At 44.6% G+C, this 23,516-nt stretch overlaps 1 protein-coding gene across 1 annotated transcript in view; it reads right to left on the minus strand.

Moving 5' to 3' along the window:
• The window catches only part of LOC144771506 (galactosylgalactosylxylosylprotein 3-beta-glucuronosyltransferase 1-like), a 119,558-nt gene that overhangs the window by 1,706 nt on the left and 94,336 nt on the right, over positions 1 to 23,516 (minus strand). The window contains exon 3 of the mRNA XM_078655921.1: positions 10,958 to 11,254. Within this exon, the coding sequence (XP_078512047.1) occupies positions 10,958 to 11,254 (297 nt within the window). The remainder of the gene's footprint in view (positions 1 to 10,957; positions 11,255 to 23,516) is intronic.

Genomic DNA, 23,516 nt, shown 5'->3' on the forward strand with positions numbered 1-23,516 from the left:
ATGCACCAGCGATGTGGACTTCTACCTCCTGGAATGGTGATAACTTATTATCTGAATGCCACCGCTCTTACAAGTAGCCAAACTCATACCAATGATCTCACACTGGAGCGAATTACTAAGAGGCAGAGACGCCAAAGTTCTGGTTAACATAACAGCACGCTTGTATAGAATCTTTTTCTCCCTCCCGCGCTTTACCTCTTCGGCATAGATTCCGCTGGAATTTGGGTTGCTAAAACAGTCAATGGCCAGGCGGGGAGCATACTTAATATGCTGGAACAAAATCAGGAAGCTGACCCTAACAGACTGAACCACCAGCTATGGAAGGAGCTGCAAGATCAAGGCGTGTTGCCGGCAAGCGCCTACCTTTGGGAATCACTAGAAGCCACTGGGCTCACACAACTTTGGGACATACCAACCACCATGAGGTCTTCAATAGGCTGGTCTTGGAATCCTTATAATCCTGCTTGCTCGCCGAAGACAAGGCTTCCCTGTCACACAGAGCTCATGGATGGATGACATTAAATAATTACAAAAACCTTGCACCACAAAAATATTTTAACATGGGATATCCTGTCTTTGTCAAGGTGCAGTTCCTAAGGTTTCGGCTGGGGCCATTGCCTTCAAAATTTCACCCCCGCGCCCGGCTGTGGGAGGGCCTTTCTGACACTTGCCGCTTATGCGGGGCGGAGAAGGAAGACTTGGTTCATCTTGTCTTCACCTGCAAAGCAGTACTGGGAGAAAGGGGACAGCGGCTGAGAGTCCCATTTAACCAAAGAGGCATACGCTCGCGGAGGCAGGCGGGGATGGCCTGCTTTGAATCAGGGGACCCTCAGCTGAACTGTTGCTTTGTGAAATTTCTACTGAAGGTATACAAAATGATGCCCTGCAGCACATCCACTAAACCTGCTGTGCAATTAGCGACTTAAGTAAGCTGAACGACATCTCTCAGGTGGGCGGCAGTAATTTTGCTACGTGCACTGATCAGCTATGACCAGGTGGGGAGGCCCTCTGGGCTCAGCTCACCGTATAAGGGCAACCCCATGCGGCACACCTCTCCGCCACGCCCTGTTGGTTCCTCAGGAGCACTCACCCTGTCTTCTGCATTTGCACTTTAACTAGGACATATCTCTCTCTTGCCCCCTCATGAGCCTGATCAAGCGACGGTCAATATTGGCCGCTCCTGTGGACATAGACTTGATGGACGAGGACACACAAGCCCAACTAATTGAGGCCGGGAGCCCATTTTGTAACAGCCACTCCCAGAACATATTTGAATCGCAAATTTTAATGTTTTCATTACCTGTGGTTTTCTATTTGACCTTAAGGGGTCTGTTTTATGTATATAGTCTGATTGCTCACCTGTGGACCTATTAACTAAGACTTTTTTCATCAATGGAGAATAATTGTATTTTGTGTTTTAAAATTGTCATTTTATTGCAATGGTTTTAAGTAACTATGCAATCAATAAACAAAACCTAAATCTATTACCGGAAGGGGGGATCTGAGTCCTTGTGGTACTATAACCTGCATGTTGTACTTTTAAATTCTCATCTTTGTACCGTCCTAGCAAAAAAAATTATCTGGGAAGCCACACAAAGTAAAAGCGAAATCCTACATTTCACGTTTTTCTCTTCTTTTCCACTTTTGACCTTATACTGAGTAATTAACAACAGTGAGGTTCCTGTATTAAATTGTTTAAATGAAAATAAAATAAAATGATCTGTGATATTAATCGAAAAACAAAGGTTTACGCGGTGTGTAATTTATGCCACCTGGTCGTCATATTTTCCAAATGTTCAGTGTAATAACTGTTTGTTGAGCCAGCTCCAGACATTTCCACTTCCGTCAGGTTTTTCTTTAATGAGATTTCTTTTATTCTCACGCATTTTTATGACCTAATTTGCCTCGGCGCATTCTGATAGGGAGATTTGCTACCCAAGGCTGAATTTTAAAGATACCAATGTAATTACTGGAGTGAGTCTAACAAATGCTGTCTATCAAACATTCATTATTTTAACGTTTTTATACATCACACAGCTTTGAGACAGATCCCAGTGCCCTTTCCTAAATATGCATTTCTTCACAGAGGTTATTTTTCACAAACTACCCTGAAATGATTTATTCTTCAAAGCACAATAAAGAGATTCGGTCTTAACCCCTTCCGTGCTCCACCTCCCCAGTGCTGCCGTCGGCCAATGGCTGACGGAGCCCCACCCACTCAATAGAACGCCCGCACCGCAGCGGAAAAACCGCTGCGGTTAAGGCGTTAACTTCCAGGCCAAATGTAATCCATTGTGTAACTTCTCAGACCTGTTTATGCACTCAGGGGCGTATTTATGAGAGGCTTACGCCGCTGGAGCAAGCCTGTCAATCATATGTATGAGGCGAAGCAAAGCCACCCTACATGGCTTTGCATTGCCTCATAGATAAGACAAGGCAGTGCAGCATACTGCCTTACTCTTCATCGAGGAGGTGTTCCAAAGTCGCAGCACCCATGGATTTTGACGTTGTCCCAGATTTACTTAATCACGTAAACCTGAGGAGCATCAAAACCATACGCCTCTCTAAAGCAGGCGTAAACAGGAGAAATATTTTAGTTCTCCTCGTTTTTTCCTCTTTCCGTGTGTGCTTCACTCTGAACTGGGGTGGCAGAGCGGGCTAAAGAACGGTGATGGATTAAACCCAGATCTGTTGACTGGGTGTGAGTGTTTGATTGGTTTGGATGCTCCGTCCATCACCACCCCCTTTTGTACCACTTCATTCTGCTGCAGACCTGCAAAGAGGAAAATGCCTCTCGGGATTGTTTTTGGACACAAAGGTGGCACTTCCTGCACAAAAACAATCCTGCCTGCAACGGAGATGCAAGAGTCTCTGTATGCTGATGCTGGTCTGCCAAAACGGCGCCAGCACAGTTGGAAAGGACAGGAATGCACCGTATTTCATAAATAAGGCATATAGCTGCCCATTCCTTTGGATGCAGAGCAGCACAGCAATGTGACTTGCGGGCGCAGCCCTGATGCGCTGCTCGGAGTAAAAAACTCGTAAATGAGGCCCATAGTTCTTTACTGTGTGCACTGTACAGGGAAACATCCTTTACCACGCGGATTTTACTCTGCAAGGCTTTTACAACGCGTCTATTACAACGCAAGTCGTAACCATGACTTGCGCTGGAGGGCGCTAGAGGATTAAGAATAGTATATTAACTATTCCAACACCTTCCCTAGTGTCCACGGGGACTGGTGTTAGAATAGTAAATTATACTATTCTCAATCCGCGCCCCCAACGCAAGTCGTGGTAACGACTTGCGTTGTAAGGGACGCGTTGTAAAAGAACGCGTTGTGACGGTACGCGTCGTACAGTCATACATCCCACTGTACATAATCAACACAAGGTAAAAATCCAGAGTGTCTGGATTTTATGCAGAAGGTATGCGGAATTTAACGTTTCTTTGCTCATCTAGAATCAATCTGCATTAGAAATGTCCCCAGTGTACGGCTGACATATCTGAGTGAAATTCTTCATTTCAAATGGTTACTTATTTATTGGCGGAGTTGCATAGCACCCACAAATCTCATCTCCCATTCTTTTCATGGCCTCTGCGATCTCAAGCGCCCCCAGTTATAACCAAAAATCTACATTTGAAATATGCAATATTTAGATCAATAAACAACCATATTATTCTCTGCCATTCCAAATTTTTAGTTTTGGGAGGCAGTTATTTAGTTTCTTTCTCTCACTTTCTTTGAAACTCTTTTTTTTATAAATAAGGTTTTGGAATCTGGCCGAAATCTGTACTTAGAATTCCATTCATTTATGCTGTATTCATTTGTCTACAGCTCGGAAAGGCATTTTCATAAAAAAGTATTTTTTTTCAGCAAAATGTTTCTCATGTGTAGAGAGGCTTTATACGTTTGCAAGAATGTGCCATGCCGAGTTTTATAATACTCACATCATAATGCAAAAGAGTCATCCCCCATTTCCAACTGATGTTTTAAGACCTGAGAAAAGGGGGGGGGGGCGAACAGGTATGGACACAATATTTGAGCAGAAATCTTGCAATATACATGTATTTTAGGTATTCGGGACATGGCTGCACCTTGCTTCTATAACCCTTTAAAAGCTTTGCACGCTTTCGGATTTTGGAGATGTTTCCAAAAGCAGGTGAACAATCTGCATAACGTGGGCGTTTGTGAGAAAGAAATTCAACAAGCCTACCTTTTAAGTGAAATTGCTCTGCAAAAAAATAGCTCATTAGAACATTTCTCCTGCAAAAACATTTTTAAAGGGGAAACTTTGCAACTTCGCAATGGGCAAAACTTGCGCACTTCGTCCAAATTCGCTGTTGGAATCAAAACTTTGATCTCCTCTTATGTAAATATAATATAATCTAGATCAAATCATTCAAAATGTTGACGTTGGCACAAGTTTAGCAACTGTGACATCATATAGCATTATAGTCCACTGACGAGAGATATAACAGTTGTCAAAGGTCCAGAACATCTGGGGAGGCCTTTGGCAACTGGAACAGCCTGAGGCAGAAGTGTTATAAATCTATTAGAACATTGCAACCATTGAGAATAGAATGCTCTAAATTCAAAAGGAAGGAACAAAAGTGTCAAATATTGGAATGTAGGAGCAGAAGGCTAATATCAGCCCTTATTGGCCCTGAGCCACTTCATTGTCTTAAATGGAACTGCCAATGTTCTAATATAATATTCTATGGGAGATATACGAAGGGCTTGGCTTTCCTTCTTTCATACCTTATAGTATACTTTTCTTTTTTTTCTCTTCAAAATTAAAAAACTATATTTCTTCAGCATGTGGAAGCTTTGACATTAATATGTCACATAGCACTGCACTGCGAAGTACTTATTAAAAGTGAGTTTTTAAATATTAACAGTCAGTGAACTAAGAGGCAAGACAGTTGTCATTTAATGCCTGTACATGGCCCAGATTGTAAGAGAGCAACAGTATAGTTTATTACATCAAACACAACAGGATTTTGTACAACTAATATTCTGAAGTCACATATTTAAAAGTGGTTTCATATGCAATAATGAAGAAAATGAATCTTGGTGTAATAAAATACTTGCCTATGATCACAAAATTTAAGCGGGGGAGCAACAATTTATCCAGGTTTTCTGGTTTCACTTTGTACAAATCAGCCACTAAATGAGTCTTTCCTTTTTAATGTTAATGCATTACTTTTACCTCTTTGTGCATTTTCTGTAGTTTATGTTTGTTTACCTGTACATTTTTTTTCTTGATTTTCAAAACAAAATAACATTACATTTCATTAACTTGTGCCATCCCCAACTCCCTAAACAAGGAGAGAGATTTGAATCACACCGTGTGCAAATAAATATAAATCCATACATAACATTGGATCACTTTTTTTTTCTTCAATTTTCGTTATTCATCTATGAAATAGCCATAAAAGCACATGATAACATTGGATCACTTAAACAACATAATTTGCACTATTACATCAATTACAGCAGATCAGCATCACAGATATCTAAAGGGTATTAATCAACTGTCCCCTCCACATCTTGTCCTGGTCCAAGTTCTCTCATTTCCTGTTGTATTCAAACTTCTACTAAGTCCCATTCCATCCTTCCTGTTCCACTCCATTGTGAACCAACTTGTGGTGTACCCCATATTCAGCTTGTAGCCACCTCGCAAATTCCCATAACCATTGCTTTCCAATTGGCAGTCATTTGGACATCCATCTTAGTTGTCCACACTTCTTTGCCACAGTGAGGCCTGGTTCCTATAATGTCTCAACATATTTTGTGTGTTTAATGCAAGTAATTAGTACCAGTAAGCACATCTGTATCATTGGTTGCATTTGCAATTCGGTTAGTATTCCTGAAGTCTGAATTACCTCACTCCAAAATGCACTCACACCAGGGCATGCCCACCACATGTAAATATAGGGTCCCTCTGTTGTACTGCATTTGGGGCACTGTTCAGATCAGGAGGAATCTAGACTGTGCAGCCATTGTGGTGTGTTGTAATTCCCATGTATGCATTTATAAAGTATACGTTTCAGTCATGCATTACGTCTAACTCTCCTGCAGTTACCCAATATAAAAGTCCATTCCCCTTCCCTTAACTCCATGCCCATATCAATGTCCCATTGTGTCTTCAGTGTAGTTATACGGGTAGTTGTGCGTGTTATTGACAATGAGTAAATTCGAGTGATGAGTTTGCCCTCATCTCCCATGTCTGGGAGGGTGTGGATTAACTTGTGTTTCTTGTTCTAGTGGGAACCCTGCCCAGGATTGGCAAACAGCTGCCGTCAAACCAGTATATGCCAGAAACCATCCACTGGCTATTCCCTATTTATCACAAAAAATCTGCATAGCCCACCATTCAGCCATCCTCAAACAGTATTCCTTATACTTTTATGATCAAGTGCTTGTAAAGTAACCACATGCCTTCTTTTTGCCACCCAGCTGCATTGTACTCACCATACTTTGCTACTGAGTGGGAGTATCACCTTCAAAAGCTATGGTGGATGGGGCGACTGGTCCCCTGTGGTGATGGTACCAGTTAGCTGGATGGTTTGGGAGGAGGTTCTGTTACTCGTGGAGAGCGGACCTCATCCCGGGATGGACCAGTCACTTGTGGAAGGATTTGTGGGGCAGTATTATTGTCAAGTTCTCCTTGTAGTACATCAAGCAGGGTGAGGTTCTCGCCTGAGGGTGCAGTGAGTACAATACATTGAAACCTATTGGGCTTGCTTCACTTGAAGTTGTCTTGTGGACTGATCTGAGAGCTGCAGGGTCTAAGAGGCCAGAGGCATTGTGGCCGAGCAGTCAAGGTCTGTAGGTGCTCCCGCCTTAGAGTGCTGGAGGTCTTTATGGAAGATACATTCAAAGTTTGATTCTCTGATGCACCTACGGCCAATAGAGAGATTTCAGAGTGGATGTAATGCAGTGTTTTTTCTTCAGGTTTAGGGTGGAATCTGGCACCTTGAGTCTTAATCTCTTTTTGATGGCCTAATGATAGATACTGGATTTCAACCAAGTTTTGGGTCTCGGCTAGCGTAGGCTGCGCTTGCGCAGTCTCGCTGGCGAGATTTTATGTTTTCTAGTAGGGAGGTAAACGAGCTAGCTCTACTCCATTGGCTGGCTTCCTAAACGGCGGCCAGACATTGGAGAAGAGCTTTGTCTGTAACTTTAAGCCCCGTCCGATTGAGGGGCGTGTTTTTTGCTGTCCTTTCTCTCTGTGACGTCTTCAGTCACTCAACAAAAAACACGCCCCATCTGAAAAGGACGGGGCTTATCACCATTTTGCTTTTTTGTCTGTTGTTTTTCTGAATTTGGCAAAACAAAAAGCCTGAGGTGTCTCGTTAAGGGGCTCTTACTGACGCTTTATTTATTTATTGTACATGGCCCGGAAGCCCGCCAGGATATGATTTTCACCCAATGCTTGGAGGAGCAGCGGAGCGAGCGCTCCCGCACTTCCTGTCTCCCATGACGAGGTCTGTGTAGAGGTGAACGGGCAGAAGATCGAAGACTCCTGCTGCCCGTTTGCCCGATGCTTGTTTACAGTATTAAAAGAAGCGGCATAGGGATGTAAGGCTGCTCCCTCAGCAGCCCCCTCAGACACCTCCGTTCCAGTGAGCACGCGCCCTTTAATCCCGCCGCCAGTCCCCCCTCCACACTCTGCGGGCGCCACCCCGCTGTTTTAATTATTTAATTTACGCAGGTGCCTACCCCGCGGCTTAATGTTTTATTTTAATATTTAACTTGCCCGGGTGCCTCTGTGAGCTGCATGTGCCACCTTCCGCCGGCTCCTCCTCCCCCTTCCCCGGCCGAGAGCAGAGAAGGCTTCCCCCGCTGCATGCACCCGCCTTCCGCTGGCTCCTCCTCCCCCTTCCCTGACCGAGAGCAGAATGAGGACCAGCAGTGCCAGCCCAGCCAAAGCCGCCAGCCCATCCCGAGACGCCTGCACGCCGCCCAGGCTCTGAAGAGTAGTCCTGCGCTCCCACTTTGGTGGTGCTTCTCGAGCGGGAGAGCAGCGGGCCACCTCTGGGGCTGAGCAGCCGCCGGAGGAAGCGGGGCGGCCACCGGAGAGGAGCCGCCGCCGCCGTCCAGCCTCCCCAGGAGTACCTGCAGCAGCCGAGATACTGCGACACGGCGTTTGCCCTGGAGCAGATCTCCAAGGTGCGTCCTCGATGCACGTGTGTGTGTGTAGTTGGGTCCAGTAGGCGGGTCCCTACATTGGTACGTGTTTGCCTCTATCAAAAACGGCCTATAATCTTGCCTCTGTTCCCTGCTTGTTGTCGTGTTTTTTCTCGCCTCTGTTCTCTGCCTGTTTTTTCTTGCCTCTGTTCTCTGCATGTTTTTTTTTGCCTCAGTTCTCGGCGTGTTTTTTCTTGTCTCTGTTCTCTGCGTGTTTTTTTCTTGCCTCTGTTCCCTGGTTGTGCTAGTTTTTTCTTGCCTCTGTTCCCTGGTTGTGATAGTTTTTTCTTGCCTCTGTTCCCTGGTTGTGATTGTTTTTTCTTGCCCCTGTTCCCTGGTTGTGAACATTTTTGTGTGGGGGGGGGGCTCCGTGTGTGTGTGGGGGGGGGCTCTGTGTGTGTGTGTGGGGGGTCTGTGTTAAGCCTGGGCGTAGTTTGCGTAGCAGCACTACACGTAGCTTCACGTAGTATACTTTAAACTTTACGTAGTACACATAGTATACTTTAAACTTTACGTAGTACACATAGTCTGTATAGCGTAGTAGTAGACACTGTGTACTTGTCTGTACTGTACTAAAGTTGCAAAGTAATTGTAAAAAGCTTCTTGTACATGACCAGCTATGATAAAGTAAGATTTTCTATCTTTATTTGCTAAAGTGCATCTAGTACTTTCACAATGGTGAAACTGAAAAATTTGCAAGCAGTGGGAGATGTGATGATTTTGAGATCCTCCCTAACCTAGGGGGAGTACCAAACAGATGCCTTGAAAACAAGAAAGCCCATCTTATTCAACGATTTAGTTGTGGTCCCATCCTCTTAGGACAAACCCAAACACAGTTATTGCCTAAAAAACATTTCCACCAAAGGCCCTGCAAAGCATTATGGGATGAGATTAGCAGTGAGCAGTGAATATTATATAGTATACAATATCAAAAGAATTCTACAAAGAGCTGCAGTTTCACTGGTCGTCCCTAGATGTCCCACGCGAGTCAAATGCAAATGCTTGATGAAAGGGTTTCAATGGTTTTGCATTTGACTTGTGAGGGACATCTAGGGACGACCAGTGGAACTGCAGCTTGATTTAAGAATAATTTCAATGCTTTGCATTTGACTTGTGAGGGACATCTAGGGACGACCAGTGAAACTGCAGCTCTTTGTAGAATTATTTTGATATTGGATACTATAATATTCACTGCCACTGCTAATCTTGTCCCATAATGCTTTGCAGGCCTTTGGTTGGGATTGTTTTTTGCCAATAACTGTGCTTGGGGTGGTCCTAAAATGATGAGATCACCACTAAAGTTCAACAAAATGTGCTTTTTGTTTATGCTCTTTGTGTTCAAGGCATCTGCTTGTGCGCCCCCTAGGTTAGGGGGGACCCCAAAATCATTGTAAAAGTTCATTTTTGTGAATTTGTTATATGCTGATAAGCATGTAAAATTGCTTTTTCAAAGCATCTGAGAATATTGTTCATTTAGGTGCTACGCTATGTGATTAAGCACAGTTTTAGTACTGTACTACGTGGAGTATAAACTTTGCATGCTGTGTCAGCGTAGCGAAGTTTTAAGCCCAGGGTTAGTCTGTGTGTGTGTGTGTGTGGCGCTCTGTGTGTGCCTGGCGCTCTGTGTTTGTGGTGCTCTGTGTGTGTGTGGCTCTGTCTGTGTGTGTGGCTCTGTCTGTGTGTGGCTCTGTCTGTGTGGCTGTGGGTGTGTGTGTGTGGAGCTCTGTGCGTGTGTGTGTGTGTGTGGCGCTATGTGTGTGTGTGGCTCTGTCTGTATGTGTGTGGCATGCTGTGTGTGTGCGTGTGGCTCTGTCTGTGTGTGTGGCTCTGTCTGTGTATGTGGCTCTGTCTGTGTGTGTGGCTCTGTCTGTGTGTGTGTGGCTCTGTCTGTGTGTGTGTGGCTCTGCCTGTGTGTGTGTGGCTCTGTCTGTGTGTGTGGCTCTGTCTGTGTGGCTCTGTGTGTGTGGCTCTGTCTGTGTGGCTCTGTGTGTGTGTGTGGCTCTGTGTGTGGGTGCAAATGCAATAGGTCACGCATTTGCGAGAGATTAAGCTATTGGCATTGTAAATGACAATGCCATTTATTTATATGTTTTAAAAACAAAAATAATTTCATGAGCAATGCCAATAGCTCTAACTTTAACAAAGACAAGACCATTGCATTGTAAATGCTTGTTTTGTTTGAGCTTCTGGTAGTTCCCTCATACATGTCAGCGTATGTTTTATCACATGATGAGTTCATCTATGTGCATCACAATCTAAAAAGAGTCAAATAGATGGATGATTCTCCCCATAAGTCCTTAAACTCTGTAAAGACTTTACCATAAACATAAGGGCCCTCCCAAACATTTTGTTTTTCAGAAAGGTTCTAAGAACATTACTATTCAAATCAAGAATAACACAGCAGATAAAGTCAGAAATGATAGTGAATCTGAGAACATAAAAATGTACTTGCTCATGGTGTGCACATTATATATATCATAAACAAATAAAATAAACTTCTCCCCGATCACTTGTTTTAAATAATAGCAATCATATATTGATTGCTAATTATTCAATCAATTAGAATACAAGTCCCTATTTGCTAGAAAGATTAGTTCTATTGTTACATGAAATTGATACTTTTTCACCTAAACATTTTTATTTACACCATTAAATGTGACTGTTTTTCAGGGTGGAATTAACAGTTTTTGTTAGAAATTTGCGAATTGCTACCCCTTGAAGCATGCAACAGGTTTAATGTTCATGTACACTGTCGCACTAACCTTCGTGCAGTTGGACGCCTTGGGTTCCAGCCCTTCCATCGTCACCAGGTCCTTCAGTAAACTGCTCTCTTGATAGCCTCCCTTGAGTCCTTCCAGTTTGAAGTTTGCATGTGGTCGCTCCAAGATTAGTCGCACACTAACTGCAAATCCCGCCATGTCGATGGCAAATGGGCGGCTTGGATCGAAAACAGTTTTCCAGCCAACAACTTTCCCTGTTGGGTCAAGTTTAGGAGACTCATATCTGAGACCCCCAACGAATGCCACGGGCCACACTGAGACCCTCCTTGTGTATCGCATCTGCAACAGAGAAAAAAAGTTATGAAGAGTGGCATAATTGGTGGAAGTGACATCACAAGTCCTTTGACACAGGAAGTAATATTGCGAATCCTTTGCGCCTGAAGAAGGACCATAGTAATTATTTTGAATGACCGATACTAAAATACTGACGCTGTTAATAAACACAGATGGTTAAAAGCAACAACAACTAAAACCAACAGCAAAAGGTAAGTGAAAGCTTGCTATAAACACTGAGATTGCTTACAGCACAGCAGACACAAATCTGCTGGGTTCTCCTGTGATTCTGGGCAAAAATGTTTGTGTCTGTCTGTATGTGTAAAATCTTTATTTGGATAAAAGAAAATATCCTTAAAAGCATTACAAATTAGATCCACAAATCGATACATTATAATTAAAAAAACTTAAAAACATATATATATATATATATTTTTTTTTTTTTCACAATTGAACAGTAAAAATCTATCGACACCTGTTACTCGAGTTATATTACACCTTAAAAATTAAAACAATTGAGTATTAGGCAGCGATAACACTTAGCAAAGAGCAGGGGGAAATTATGTACCGGCGTTTAACAACTAAGACTCATAATTTTATACTTAAAACTAAAAGCTAAAATGCAGCTTGGGATGGGTCGCTGGTCGGGACAGCGCAGGGGATTGCTGCTCCTTACGCCTTTGCTGTGAAGATGCGATAGGCGTCCCGAATATATGTTGTAATGGCGATGTTCAGAGCTATGTTTTCTGGGCGCAGAGAGGTGATAATTGCCTGTCTACAGGTCCGAACACCCAACCTGTTCCACTCTACTCTGAGTTTACGTCTACGTTGGGACGTAAGTGTGGGGCATAAGCAAACCACGTGGTCTAGCGTTTCAGTTGTCATGCCGCACCCTCTGCAAGTTAAATCTTCCGTGGTACGCCGCCATGTAGGCAGATCTTTTAAAAAACGCCAAACCCCCCCCAATCTTATGGCCAGAAAACTCTGCTTTAAATGCAATGAATAAGTACAGGAGAGGTAAGTAGCCGGAGATATGCGCCCATAAGACTTCATAACTGACCATGCGTGACTGCGTCTGCGGAGTAGCTCTTTGTCCATAATAAGTGAGCACATTCTGACGCTCTTTTTGATACATGTTTTAAATGCTGTCATGCTGGGATTGAGAGCCCATAGATCACCCGCCGCCATTTCGCGGATAGAGTCTGTAAAAAGGCGGCCATACGAGCCCCCAGGGTTCTTCTGACTGATCTCCAACCAGACTAGAGACTCTAAATGCCTATAGCTGCTTTTCTAAGTTTGTGGCAGAAGTTTAAATATGTGCCGGTGTTGAAAGCCTCTTGATTTAATAAGCCCAGTTCTAGCCTGATCTGGGCAGCGGAGGCAGATTTGGGCAAATGTAGCACTTTTTTGTAAATCTTGGTCACAAGTTGGTTCATAGTTGTGTTTAGCTTACCCCTAAATATTTCATTACCATACGTAAGGGTGGGTCCGATTTTTGCTCTCAAAATTTCCAGTAGGTATGAGAGGGTTGGACCGGACAGCTCTTTAGCAAGCTTAGATAATGTGACCTGTAGGATCGTGGCTTTTACTGCAATTTCGTCACGCTGTTTGGAGAAGTTACCCCTGGAATCAAAGTGGACCCCTAAGTATTTATATGAGCGGCTTGTTGTTAGATTATTATTGTTATATGACCACGCACCGCCTCCATTGCGTTTCCTGCCAAAGGACACAAATTGGGTTTTCTTTAAGTTTACCTCCAGTTGGTTCTTAATAGTGTAACTATGTAGCCTGTCCAAAAGCCTTTGAAGCCCGACCCGTGTAAGGCTAAAAAGAACCAGATCGTCGGCGTAAAGAAGATTGCTTATTGCTATGCCTCCAACCTTAGGGGGGTGGCTGTTTATTTCATCTAGTGTGACCGGTAGGTCTGCAATGAACAAGTTAAAAAGGAGGGGGGCCAGCACGCACCCCTGTTTGACTCCTCTGGTAGTCATGATTTTCCGTGAGAGGTGCGTGCCGGACCCCAGCTTCACCTGAACCCAGGTGTGTGAGTGGAGTTGGATTATCGCATCCAGGAGTTTTTCAGGGATCCCCCATGTTTTTCAATTTACCCCATAGAGCTGCCCTTGAGACCCGGTCAAACGCTGCTTTAAAATCAACAAAACAACAGTGCACAGATCTTGATGATAAAAGCGTCTTGCCGATGATTATTGACAATGTGAGCAAGTTAGTCTGGGTCCCTGAATTGGCAGTAAAGCCTGTTTGGTTCATTGGTAACAAATCACGTTGTTCTGCCCATCCCTTCAGCTCCTTCAGAAGAATGCCTGCGTAGTGCTTTACCTCGATGTCAAGTAGGGCAATTAGTCTGTAATTGCTTGGCATGGCACGGGAGCCTGATTTATGGATTGGGTGAATTATAGCCCCACGCCAGGAATCTGGAACAGTTGAAGACCTAAGCACAAAGTTAAACAAGGTGGTTAAGTGCCCCGACAAAAGAGCTTTGTTGGATTTGAACAGTCTCTGAGGCAAACCTTTTGGGCCCGGGGCCCCATCCGATCTTGCTTTTGACACAGCGTTGACGACCATTTCTTCGTTGATCTTGATGTCATCTGTACAATAGCCTTCACAATTTGTATTCTTGGGTCTGCAGATACTTTGGGGTGCTTCAACCGCTTTACAGGGGCTGGTTCCTGTTCTCACTGTGGTTTCCGGGGACCTAAAGTGGTCGGTCAGGAAGGCGGCCCAGTCTGACTCCTGTATGTTTGCCGACCCAACTTTTGATGCCCCCGAGTTGGAACGGTTGATCAAGGCCCAAAATTTTCTCGCATTGCGGTTTTTGCTTTCCCAAAGGAGCTTGGCCCATAGCTGGTTTTGATGTAGACGTTTGTCTTTTTGTGAGGCCATCCTAAATGATTTTTGCGCTAATTTGTACACATGACTGAGATCATTATTTCCTGGGGATTTTGTAAGTGCCCGCAGGGCATTGTTCCTGGCTTTCTTCAACGCCCTCGACTGGGTTGAGAGTGAGAACTGCCATATTGTGCTGGCGTTGTGATGGTGCTGTTTAACAGGAAAAAGAGTGACCAGTTGTACGCAGAGATTCGTCCATACGGCAATCGGGGAAGCCGTCTGATTTGTGTCCCCATTGATAAGAGCCAAACTTGTCTTCATGATGTTAGGGCTTATATCATCGCTCCATTTTAAACGCCTCAGATTCTCGGTGTAAATCCCAATACAAGTACTTAAGGCAGACGAATGGTACTCTGGCTTTATGTTAAGAGTGATGACCTGTGGACGGTGATCACTTTCCCGTCGTGGTAGAATGCTGAAGCTGGCCAGGTGATAAAACAGGTCTGAGTTGCAAATAGAGAAGTCCAAAAAGGTTTTCTTGTGCCCGTTTGTCCAGGTCCAATTTGGGGGGGTGTCGCCCGGTGTCCTTCCGTTCATTACCAGGTATCCAGCGCTAAATAGTTGCGACACGAGGAGCTCACCCAGTGCACAATGGACTTGATTTGGAGGCTTAGATTGGTCTGGCACCTCGAGCTGAGTAAATGGAGAAAGTCCGTCAAGGTCTGTAGGTTTGCCCTGGAAAAGATTTGTGTTGAAGTCCCCAGTTACTATGCAGTCCGAATCGGGGTGGTCAGCGGCCAAATCGCTCATGATAGCGGATAAGCGTGCCAAATGTCCTTTTTTTGTCCGCGTACTTGGGTTGATATACACGTTGAGTAGGAGGAGTGAGCGTTGCTTGTACCATGATTTAATTTTAACCCCAAGTAGCCAGTCTTCCTCAAAGTTTAGCGGAACAATCGGGCCTTTTAGGGAGTTTGAAACATAAATTGACAGTCCCCCTTTTGGGTGGCCATAGCGGCAGGCTCTGATTCCTGGCTTCCATAATTCAATAAACCCTGTGACTGGTGAGCTTTGGGTGGCCCATGTTTCTTGCAGGGCAATTAGTGCATGCCCGTATATGAAGGAATGTGTCTCTAGATTGGTTAATTTGTGCTGGAGGCCACTGATGTTCCATGAACACAATGTGAAAACGGGGTCTGTCTTTGTCTTTGTCACAGTTTTTTGTGGGTATGGTTGTACCGGTGCTTTGTGGTTTTGCTCCACTGAAGGCACATCCTGTGGTCAGACTATTTTCCCGCGAGACAGGACGGCCGGAAGCCATCCCAATCCCTGGATGTTGTCGGGGTCGTGTCCCCCAGTAGAGAGGGGTGTCTGTGTTTCTGCGATCCCCAGCGCGTTTTTTAGGATTGAATAAGGCTTAATTTTATTGCCAGCCGGGAGACTTTCTGCTTTTGTTCCTACTCCTGGCCGATTTAAAAGCACTGAGGGGTAGCCGGGGGTGGAGTACAGATAAATTCTAATGCCCCAATCCCGGAAGGCAGCTTTATGGTCCATAAACACTCCTGCCCAGTAGGATGATCTAAATGACACCAGGGTTGCCTCAGAAGGTTGGGAGCCCCTTGGGGGCAAGAATTCAATTGAGTCTATATCATTCGATAATAGTGCTTCAAACCCTGGGGTGTCGTTTACTAGTTTTAATATATTTGACCTGTTAAGGGTATCAAACCTCCCCCTTGATTTATATTCGGGGACTAATAGGATCGCAGTATGTTTTAGGTCACTTTTGATCCCTGTGGGGCCGTGGGTTTTGGTTGAGCTAGGGGCTTTTTCAAGGGGGGCCCCTATGTCTACCCTTTGGTGGGGAGGAGACGGATGTTGAGATTCTGGCCATGTTACCTGCCTGGTCTGCAGATTAGTTAGTTTGTGAATGAGGATTGTTTTTAAAGGAATGGTGTCTGTATTGAATTTTTCTTGCTCTGCCAGAGAGGGTTGAAGGGCTGGTTGGGGATGTAAATGTATGCCTGTGTGCCTCGAGATGGAAGGATCCTTGAGTGGTGCCCTTGGTTTTTCTATATCGGGCTGCGGATCAGGTCCCTCTATTTCTGCAGGAGTCCCTGAGGGGCCAGATGGAGTACTTGGGGCACGACCGCTTGAGGAGGGATTTTGACCGGGACTTAGGGATTGGCCCCCTAGTGGATCACTGTGTGCTGCCTTTATAGGGGATGGAGGTGTTGATGAAATGTTTGCACCTGCCTTCTTAGAAGTCGTTGTAAAAACGGGGAATAGTTTCTGGGGGGCAGATGTTTCTTTGACTTTAAGTTTATTTCTATGTTTGCGTTGGCGTTTGCGCACCCTCTTGGAAAGAGGAGGCATAGGAGCGGACTGTATTTCTGAGTTGGGGGATTCAGTGGTCCCAGGCTACCTTGTTGCTCTCCCTCATTGGGGCTGGAGTAGTTTACTAGCCCGGATGGGACCGGAGCTAGGGTCAGTGAGGGCATTTGATGTAGGGGTAGTGTTGTTTGGTTATTGCTTTCGCCTAGCTCGGGATCTTGCTCCCCACTTCTCTGGGGAGCAGATGCAAGGAATGACTGGATGGTATCGGTTTCTAAACACGAGTTTTTAGCGGTTTGTGATTTCTTGTGTAGATTTTTTATCGAGCCGCCTTCTTTCAGCTGCTTAACCTCGTCTATGACGATGGTGAGGATGGCTGGCAGAGAAGTGAGTGAGTCAATAATTGGAGAACAGCAGCAAACCGACTGTACTAGTTTTGAGGACGATTGTGCGTCGATGATTAAGTTGTTTAATTTGTCTAGTTTATTGTCGATCCCTGCTGTGAATACTGCTAGCGTGTTCAATAAGTCAACCTGCGTGTCCAGTTTATCTGAGTGGTAGTTTAATGCAATAACTGTCGATTGGAATGTTTGAAGTAGCTGGGGCCAAAGACTTTGTGTAGTAGGTACTTCTTGCTGTTTAATTATTTTCGGGCTTGGAGCGGAAGGGGTTTGCGGATTTTTCAGAAAGAAGGACAAGTCCGCCAGGTTGTAATCGTTTATATCAGGTTTGTAGAATGAGTTAGGTGTGGCTATTTTTGCTGTTAGTGGTGAGAGCAGGCATTGTTGTTGGTTGGGCTTGACCGGACTTCCCTTTGGAGGACTGTTGGTGTCCAGCTGGAGAGAGATTTCAACGTCATTATTAGATGCCTGGTTGAAGAAATTGTGAATTTGCGGAAAAGTTAATTGGCGGTGAGAAGCTGAAATAACCTCCTTTGGGATGTTGGAATATTGAGATAACTGGAATGGTGAGGTCACTAGCTGGCTTGCTTGAGGGAGTGCGTCTGTGGTTGGCGGCCCCAGGGGCTGTGGGGTGCAACCTGCCTCTTGTTTGTTGGAGGCAGGTGGTCGTTGGGGCTGTATCAATGGGGGCTGGTTGCCTGATGACAAATCTTCCGCCGGGGCTAGACTCTGGTCGTTAAGTTCAGACCCGAAGGTGAATACTTCTTGGTCGGAGGCCGACGTTTTAGTGGTTGTTGAAAACAGCATTTGCGGTGAGAGTGTGTTTAACTTTACCGATTTTGCCAAATATCCTGAATGGCCTATGATGCCGGAGATCGTAGTCTCCCCCAGTTGAGAGGGAGAAGTGGCCATTAGTGCACCCGGCGCTTTTTTAAAGTAGTCTAGTAGCGACCGAGAATTTAGCTCGCTCAAGGCTTGAGCCTGACCGAGGATCTTGTTGTTCTTCCTGAGGTGTTGCTTCCCAGATACGGGCAAATTTTGGGGCTTCGGTGAATTGCGAGGGCTCGTAAGAGTGGTTTCGAGGACAGCCTCCGGTTTTGCCTTCTTCCTTTTTGTTGCTAAGGCAGTTGTTTTTCTTACTCTCCCCGATCTCATTGCTTCTGTTGAAAGGCCAGGTCGCAAGGGACCGCTGGTGGTAAGACCAATAGGATGGTGACTTCTTCTGGTGTTTCCGGTCTTCCCTTGGGAAGTTCTGCTCGCTCCTAAATTGAACGTTAAGACGTGAGGAGAGATGGGAGGCAGAATCCCCTTCTGCCTCTCTGGATGTCAAAATCTTGCTTGTCTATCTTGTGTCGGGGAGGTCCAACTGCCCAGGAGTCTGCTATTACTGCTGTTGTTGCCGTTTGTGTGCTGTATGTGCGTGCTGTATGTGCGTGAGGCAGCCTCCCACTACCCCCTGCTCAGACCTCACCCCCCCCAGCCGCCCACCCTGCCACCTGTAACTACCCAGTAACTGGACCAGCCACTACGGGGACCGAGGAACTGTGCGTGGCACCAAGCCACCGCCTCCCCTGATGTGAAACTACGGCCACGTGAGGGGTACGTGTGCCCCCACAGCCCGGTCACCGATGAATGGCGGGCACCGGTCGAGCGGCCACAGGACGAGGGAGAAGCAGGGGAGGAGTTCAGCGAGACAGGGAGCGAGGAAGGCAAGGGATAGCGCCCAGAATGGACAACCCAACGGGGGGCGGCACACCACAAGCGGAGCGAGCGCTGACGAGCCGAGCCGGGCGGGAGGAAGAGCTACTACCCTGAAAGCGCCAAGGGCTTGAGGACCGTGGCGGCAGTGACCCTTAGGGGTTAAACAGGAGGTATGGGCCGGTATAGGCAGAGTTTTGGCAGAGTAGCGGTTTAGCAAGAGCTGAGCCGGGGAACACGTTCAGACAGGGCTCAGCCGTGGCTTGTAAATGACTACCCACGGCTGCCCGTGGCTGTATGGCACTCGCGCTGTTAGGCGCCACCACTCCCGCCACTCCCCCCCTCGGCTTACCCAAGCTCTGCTACTGCCGCCTCGATGCCTCAATGCCGTGTTTACCCTGACCGCAGAGCCCAGGTCACCTTTGTGCACGCCGTCCCGTCGGAGCCTCCGCGTCTCACTCCACCTCGCACAGCTCGCCCTCGCCAACGCCCACGCCCTCCTGCAGCTAGCCACGCCTCTGCCGTCTCAACACTCGCGCACAGCAGAATCACATGTATGATAATGTCTGTAATGCAACTGGTGCTCATGTAAATTGCTCTGAAACCTTTGGGTCGAGTTTGCCCTGTATATAACTCCCCAAAAAAGTAAATAAGAGCCTTTAATGTCACTGTAAAATGTACAGAACAACATAAAGTGTGATGTCGATTGTATTGCTGCAGCACCCCAAGAATAACCATGCTGAATTGCAGAAAGTGAGGGCTGCCTTTAAAGTTTGCTTTTATCATATCCCATTTGCAATGTTTTCAACGACAGGGTTCAAATGTCAGGCTATGTCTTTAGAAACAAATCTGCAAATTCTTTTTAAAAGGGATTTTGTTTTCACATAACTTTTTCTGACTACCAAGATAGTTTTTGTTTTTTGAGTGAACTATGTGACAATCTTACTTGGGTCCAGGGAGTATCAACAATAAAGGCAATAGAATGTCACTCTTTACTAACACACAACAACATTTAAATTAAATTGTAAATTAACTGTGCAAATATTTCAAATTATATCAGCAGCAAGAAAAGAACAAATGAGGCTTATTTTAGTTCTAAGGTGTGAAGGAAATAAAGATTTTAATAGGATCAAATTGACTCAAAACACTTTACATGAAACCAACCCGGTGTACGTGCGCTACAAGTACCTTTAAAAAATAACATAACATAACTTGGTGATGTGCAAATGATAATTATATGCAGAAGCCTGTTTTCCACACATTATCATTTCTGCGCTATAAAGTTTTATCAGTAAAGCTGTATATCTGTGCAAATGTAGTGGGCATTTCAATGGAAAATGTGTTGTCCGTAAATGTACTTCAGTAATACATTTGGGAAAGTGTGCTCCAAAAGGCACACATACCACACCCTTACCAATCACCTGCTGAATGGGCGTGGCTCGTGTGCTACACTTGTTACCTGTGTGACACTTGCATTTTTCACAATTCCTCTGCTGTATTCCAGCCATTCCTCTGTGGAGCTTTCCCGAGTTAATGCTAGGGCAAGGGGTCTTAAAACTGGGGGGCAAGTGATCTCCAGGGAGGCGCCAGGCTCTGACCAAAAGGAGCATTATTCTGATGACGGCGCTTTGTTTTAATCTAGCGGCAGTAAACTGCTCTGTAATGGGCCATCACTAACATCTTGTGCCATTTACATGGAAGTATGTGTCAAAAGGAAGGGGACTCCAAATTATCTTCCTAACCCCGCACGCCCATTTCTAGCAATCACACTGTGGATACTTTTACACACTAGCAATGCCTGCCAGACCAGAATAGTATGTTTGGCAATCATGTATTTGGTTGCATTTTTTAAATTGTATGAAAAGCCAATGCAATGCTTAAATAAGTTATACAAATTTAAACACTGCCAATTTAATAGAATTGAAAAAAATTCTGAGGGGGGGCCTGAGGATTTCTGTTTTCCACTGTGGTGAGGAAGAGATGGCATGGCATTGAAAAGTTTGAAGACCACTGTGCTAGGGTATGTAATGCAATGTTTGGCGCATAAAGAGAACGTGTTTCTAGGATTTTAAAAGTTTTTGTCCTCCACTTTTCTTACCAGTTTGCAGTGTATACCTTCCATGAGTGCTGGATGGTTTGCTTCACAAATAGCTGAAATTCAGCAAGCAACATCGAACATAAGTTTCATATTTTGTCCGTCCCTGTCTGTCTCATATCATTTTTAGATTACTTTTTAATTTTCTGCATATACTTGTGACAGGACTGTCGATATTTGATGAAGAAGCAAATTAGCCCCAGCAGGAACTGAAGACTTGATATTTTGAGTGTTTCTGCTGAGTGTTGATAGTACATGTGCTTACAGCATAGGATAATAGAGATCCCCGGTCCTGATGAATGCCACAGACCCTGGTGGGGCCAAGGGCTGAAACATGTTGACTTGCTGGATGCAGGAATATTAATCACTCATACCCATCCTTTATGTTTTTTATTCATATTACTGCCTGCTCAGAAATAAGAGATATTCCGTAGAAGTAGGCATCTGTGATGTTTATCTTTACCTTCTGCATCCCATCCTCCACCCTCCATCCATCAGCACTTCCTGCCAATACAGGAAGCCTGCACACCATTAGAGGATTCTTTGGCAGGCGAGGATGGCCGATGATGAAGCATGACACCCAGGGTAGTGTGTGAGGCAGTTCCTTACAATTTTTTGTATTTCTCTGATGGTATTTATTTATGTCTTGTGCTTTACAGGGATTTCCGAGCCCCCAGTTCAGGTAATTCTGAGGTATGGACCCTGTGCTATTATTTTCTTGCGTCTCGTTTGTGTTTCTTGTGATTTAGGATATGCAAGCATAACTGTGCAAAAAAAGGACTGACTTTGGACTGACTTTGTTGTTCATTAAGTTGAAGAATATATCCATAGTGCAGCAGTTGTCTCCCTTAACATTTGGGAGTTGTGATCATCTAGGCGCTATACTGGCAATGTCCATAGAGTGGCTATAAATGACAGCATTCCAGTTTACATTTTGATGTCATCAGGTTATTAACAGGAGAAGGAGGTTTTAGATGGCAGCAGAAGATGCCCTTGCAAAGAAACGCGTCCTGTCTTTTAAATCATAAAACATTGCACCAGTGCAGTGGCATGAACATGCAAGTCACATATTAAAATTACATATTTATTGTAGCTGCTGCCAAAGGACATAATTGGCTTATGATTAAAACATCTTTCGATAATTAGGAGCCTCCTTTCAAGGACTACTGCTCTGTGGGCGTCTAGAGAGTCAGTCTAGAGGGAGCTTCATTACTAGGAACACGCTGCTCTGCAAGGCTCTCTGAGGCTGCAGAACAAGCTTTATACACCTTGGGATCTATCACAAGTTCTTCAGACCTGTGTCTTCGGCTTCTGTCTTTGAGTGTTTTCTCCCCCTTTGTAACTGCAATGATTCTTTCCAAGGGGAAGCGTACACAGTAAAACAAGAGAAGGGCCCTGCATGTTGTCCTACACAAATTGTAGTGTAGTTCCTATATTCCCAATAGGCTCTGCGCATTGGAATAGTGTATCCTGTAGTTTAGACATAGGACTGAAGTCAACTAGGTCTCTACCGAATATACTAAAATTAATTGTGTGTGTGCCAGCTAGCTCAGAGGTCACTAGAAACTTTCTCGAATAAACAAGAAGGGATTCGTTTCTGACAACCGCTTAAAACATGACAACTTTGTTCCCCAAGAATAAGAAATATATCTCTAGAGTCGCAGAAACAATAGATAGTTATTTCACTCAGTCAATCGTGCAGGCTTCGTGTCACCAGAGGTGCAGAGAAATAGAGAGACGGGCGTTTTTAAAAAAAGGGTATTTATTGAACAGTCTTCTTTCTCAAGCATAAGAAATGAACTGCTGCACTCGTAATACTTGCTGTAATGTACAGAGCAAATAATACGAAGAGTATTATAAAATAGTACTGTAAAAGCATAATATGGCTTCTAAGCCATAAGATACCTAAAATGCATAAAATACATACAGTGATAAATAATGACTAAAAGTACTCAACTGGTGTTTCTAAAATACGCCTACCCCGGTGTACCTAACCTAGGTCTAGTACAAGGGAAGAATTAAGTGAGGTGTAGCCTAGTTTTAGTATTAGTTGCCAAGAATCTATTCCAAGAATTCTCTTAGGGTCTAATCAGCTCCGTACCTTGGGTTAGAATGTAGGAGGACTTGTCTCTCTCTCTCAGGACTCGATTTCCCAGCAACCCGCAAGGGTAGCCTGGAAACACCGGAGCTGGATTTCTCGGCAGGAGAAAGTACAGCGTCTCTCAGTGCGTCAGCTGGAGGGTCGGCTTCCTTGCGCACTTGCTGCAGCAGGCGCGTCGAGTAAGTAGATAGTAGAACTGCTCCAAACCACTGTGTGTTTGTTTGGACAAGTGTCGGCATATTTATACCTTGAAGTTGCCGAGTTTGACGTAAGATTGGACATAATAACGTCATTAGAGACTTAATTCTCTGAAAAATCCAAGATTTCTTGGATAACTTAATATTCATGCAGGGGGAAGTCCCTGACTGCTGAAGGCGAGTTTTTCCAAGAAATCGTTGTAGATTTTCTGAACTAGTGGAAGTATCCAAGCAGTATTAGGACTACTTGAGCTATATCTTAATATGGTTATGATTTCTATGCCTATATAAGGATGCAGTATTTTATATCTATATAAGGGCATGAATCGGGAAAATTACTCTAGGGTCATAAAACGCTATACAACACCCACTGCACGTATTATGTCTAATATTACTAAGTCTATAAGCATAAGAAACATAACTAAAGCATGTGTTCATAATCCCACCCAAAATACATGAGATGCATTAAACATGGTTTATACACATACGTGAGTATTTGTCTTGTACGTACTTTACAAGCAATGGCTGTCATTTAAAAATATGCTATCTAAATGAAACATGAAATTACAGTAATGAAATGGCTCTAAATTTACAGAAG

Source organism: Lissotriton helveticus, chromosome 8, assembly GCF_964261635.1.
Source record: "Lissotriton helveticus chromosome 8, aLisHel1.1, whole genome shotgun sequence".
In the NCBI taxonomy this organism is placed as follows: Eukaryota; Metazoa; Chordata; class Amphibia; order Caudata; family Salamandridae; genus Lissotriton; species Lissotriton helveticus.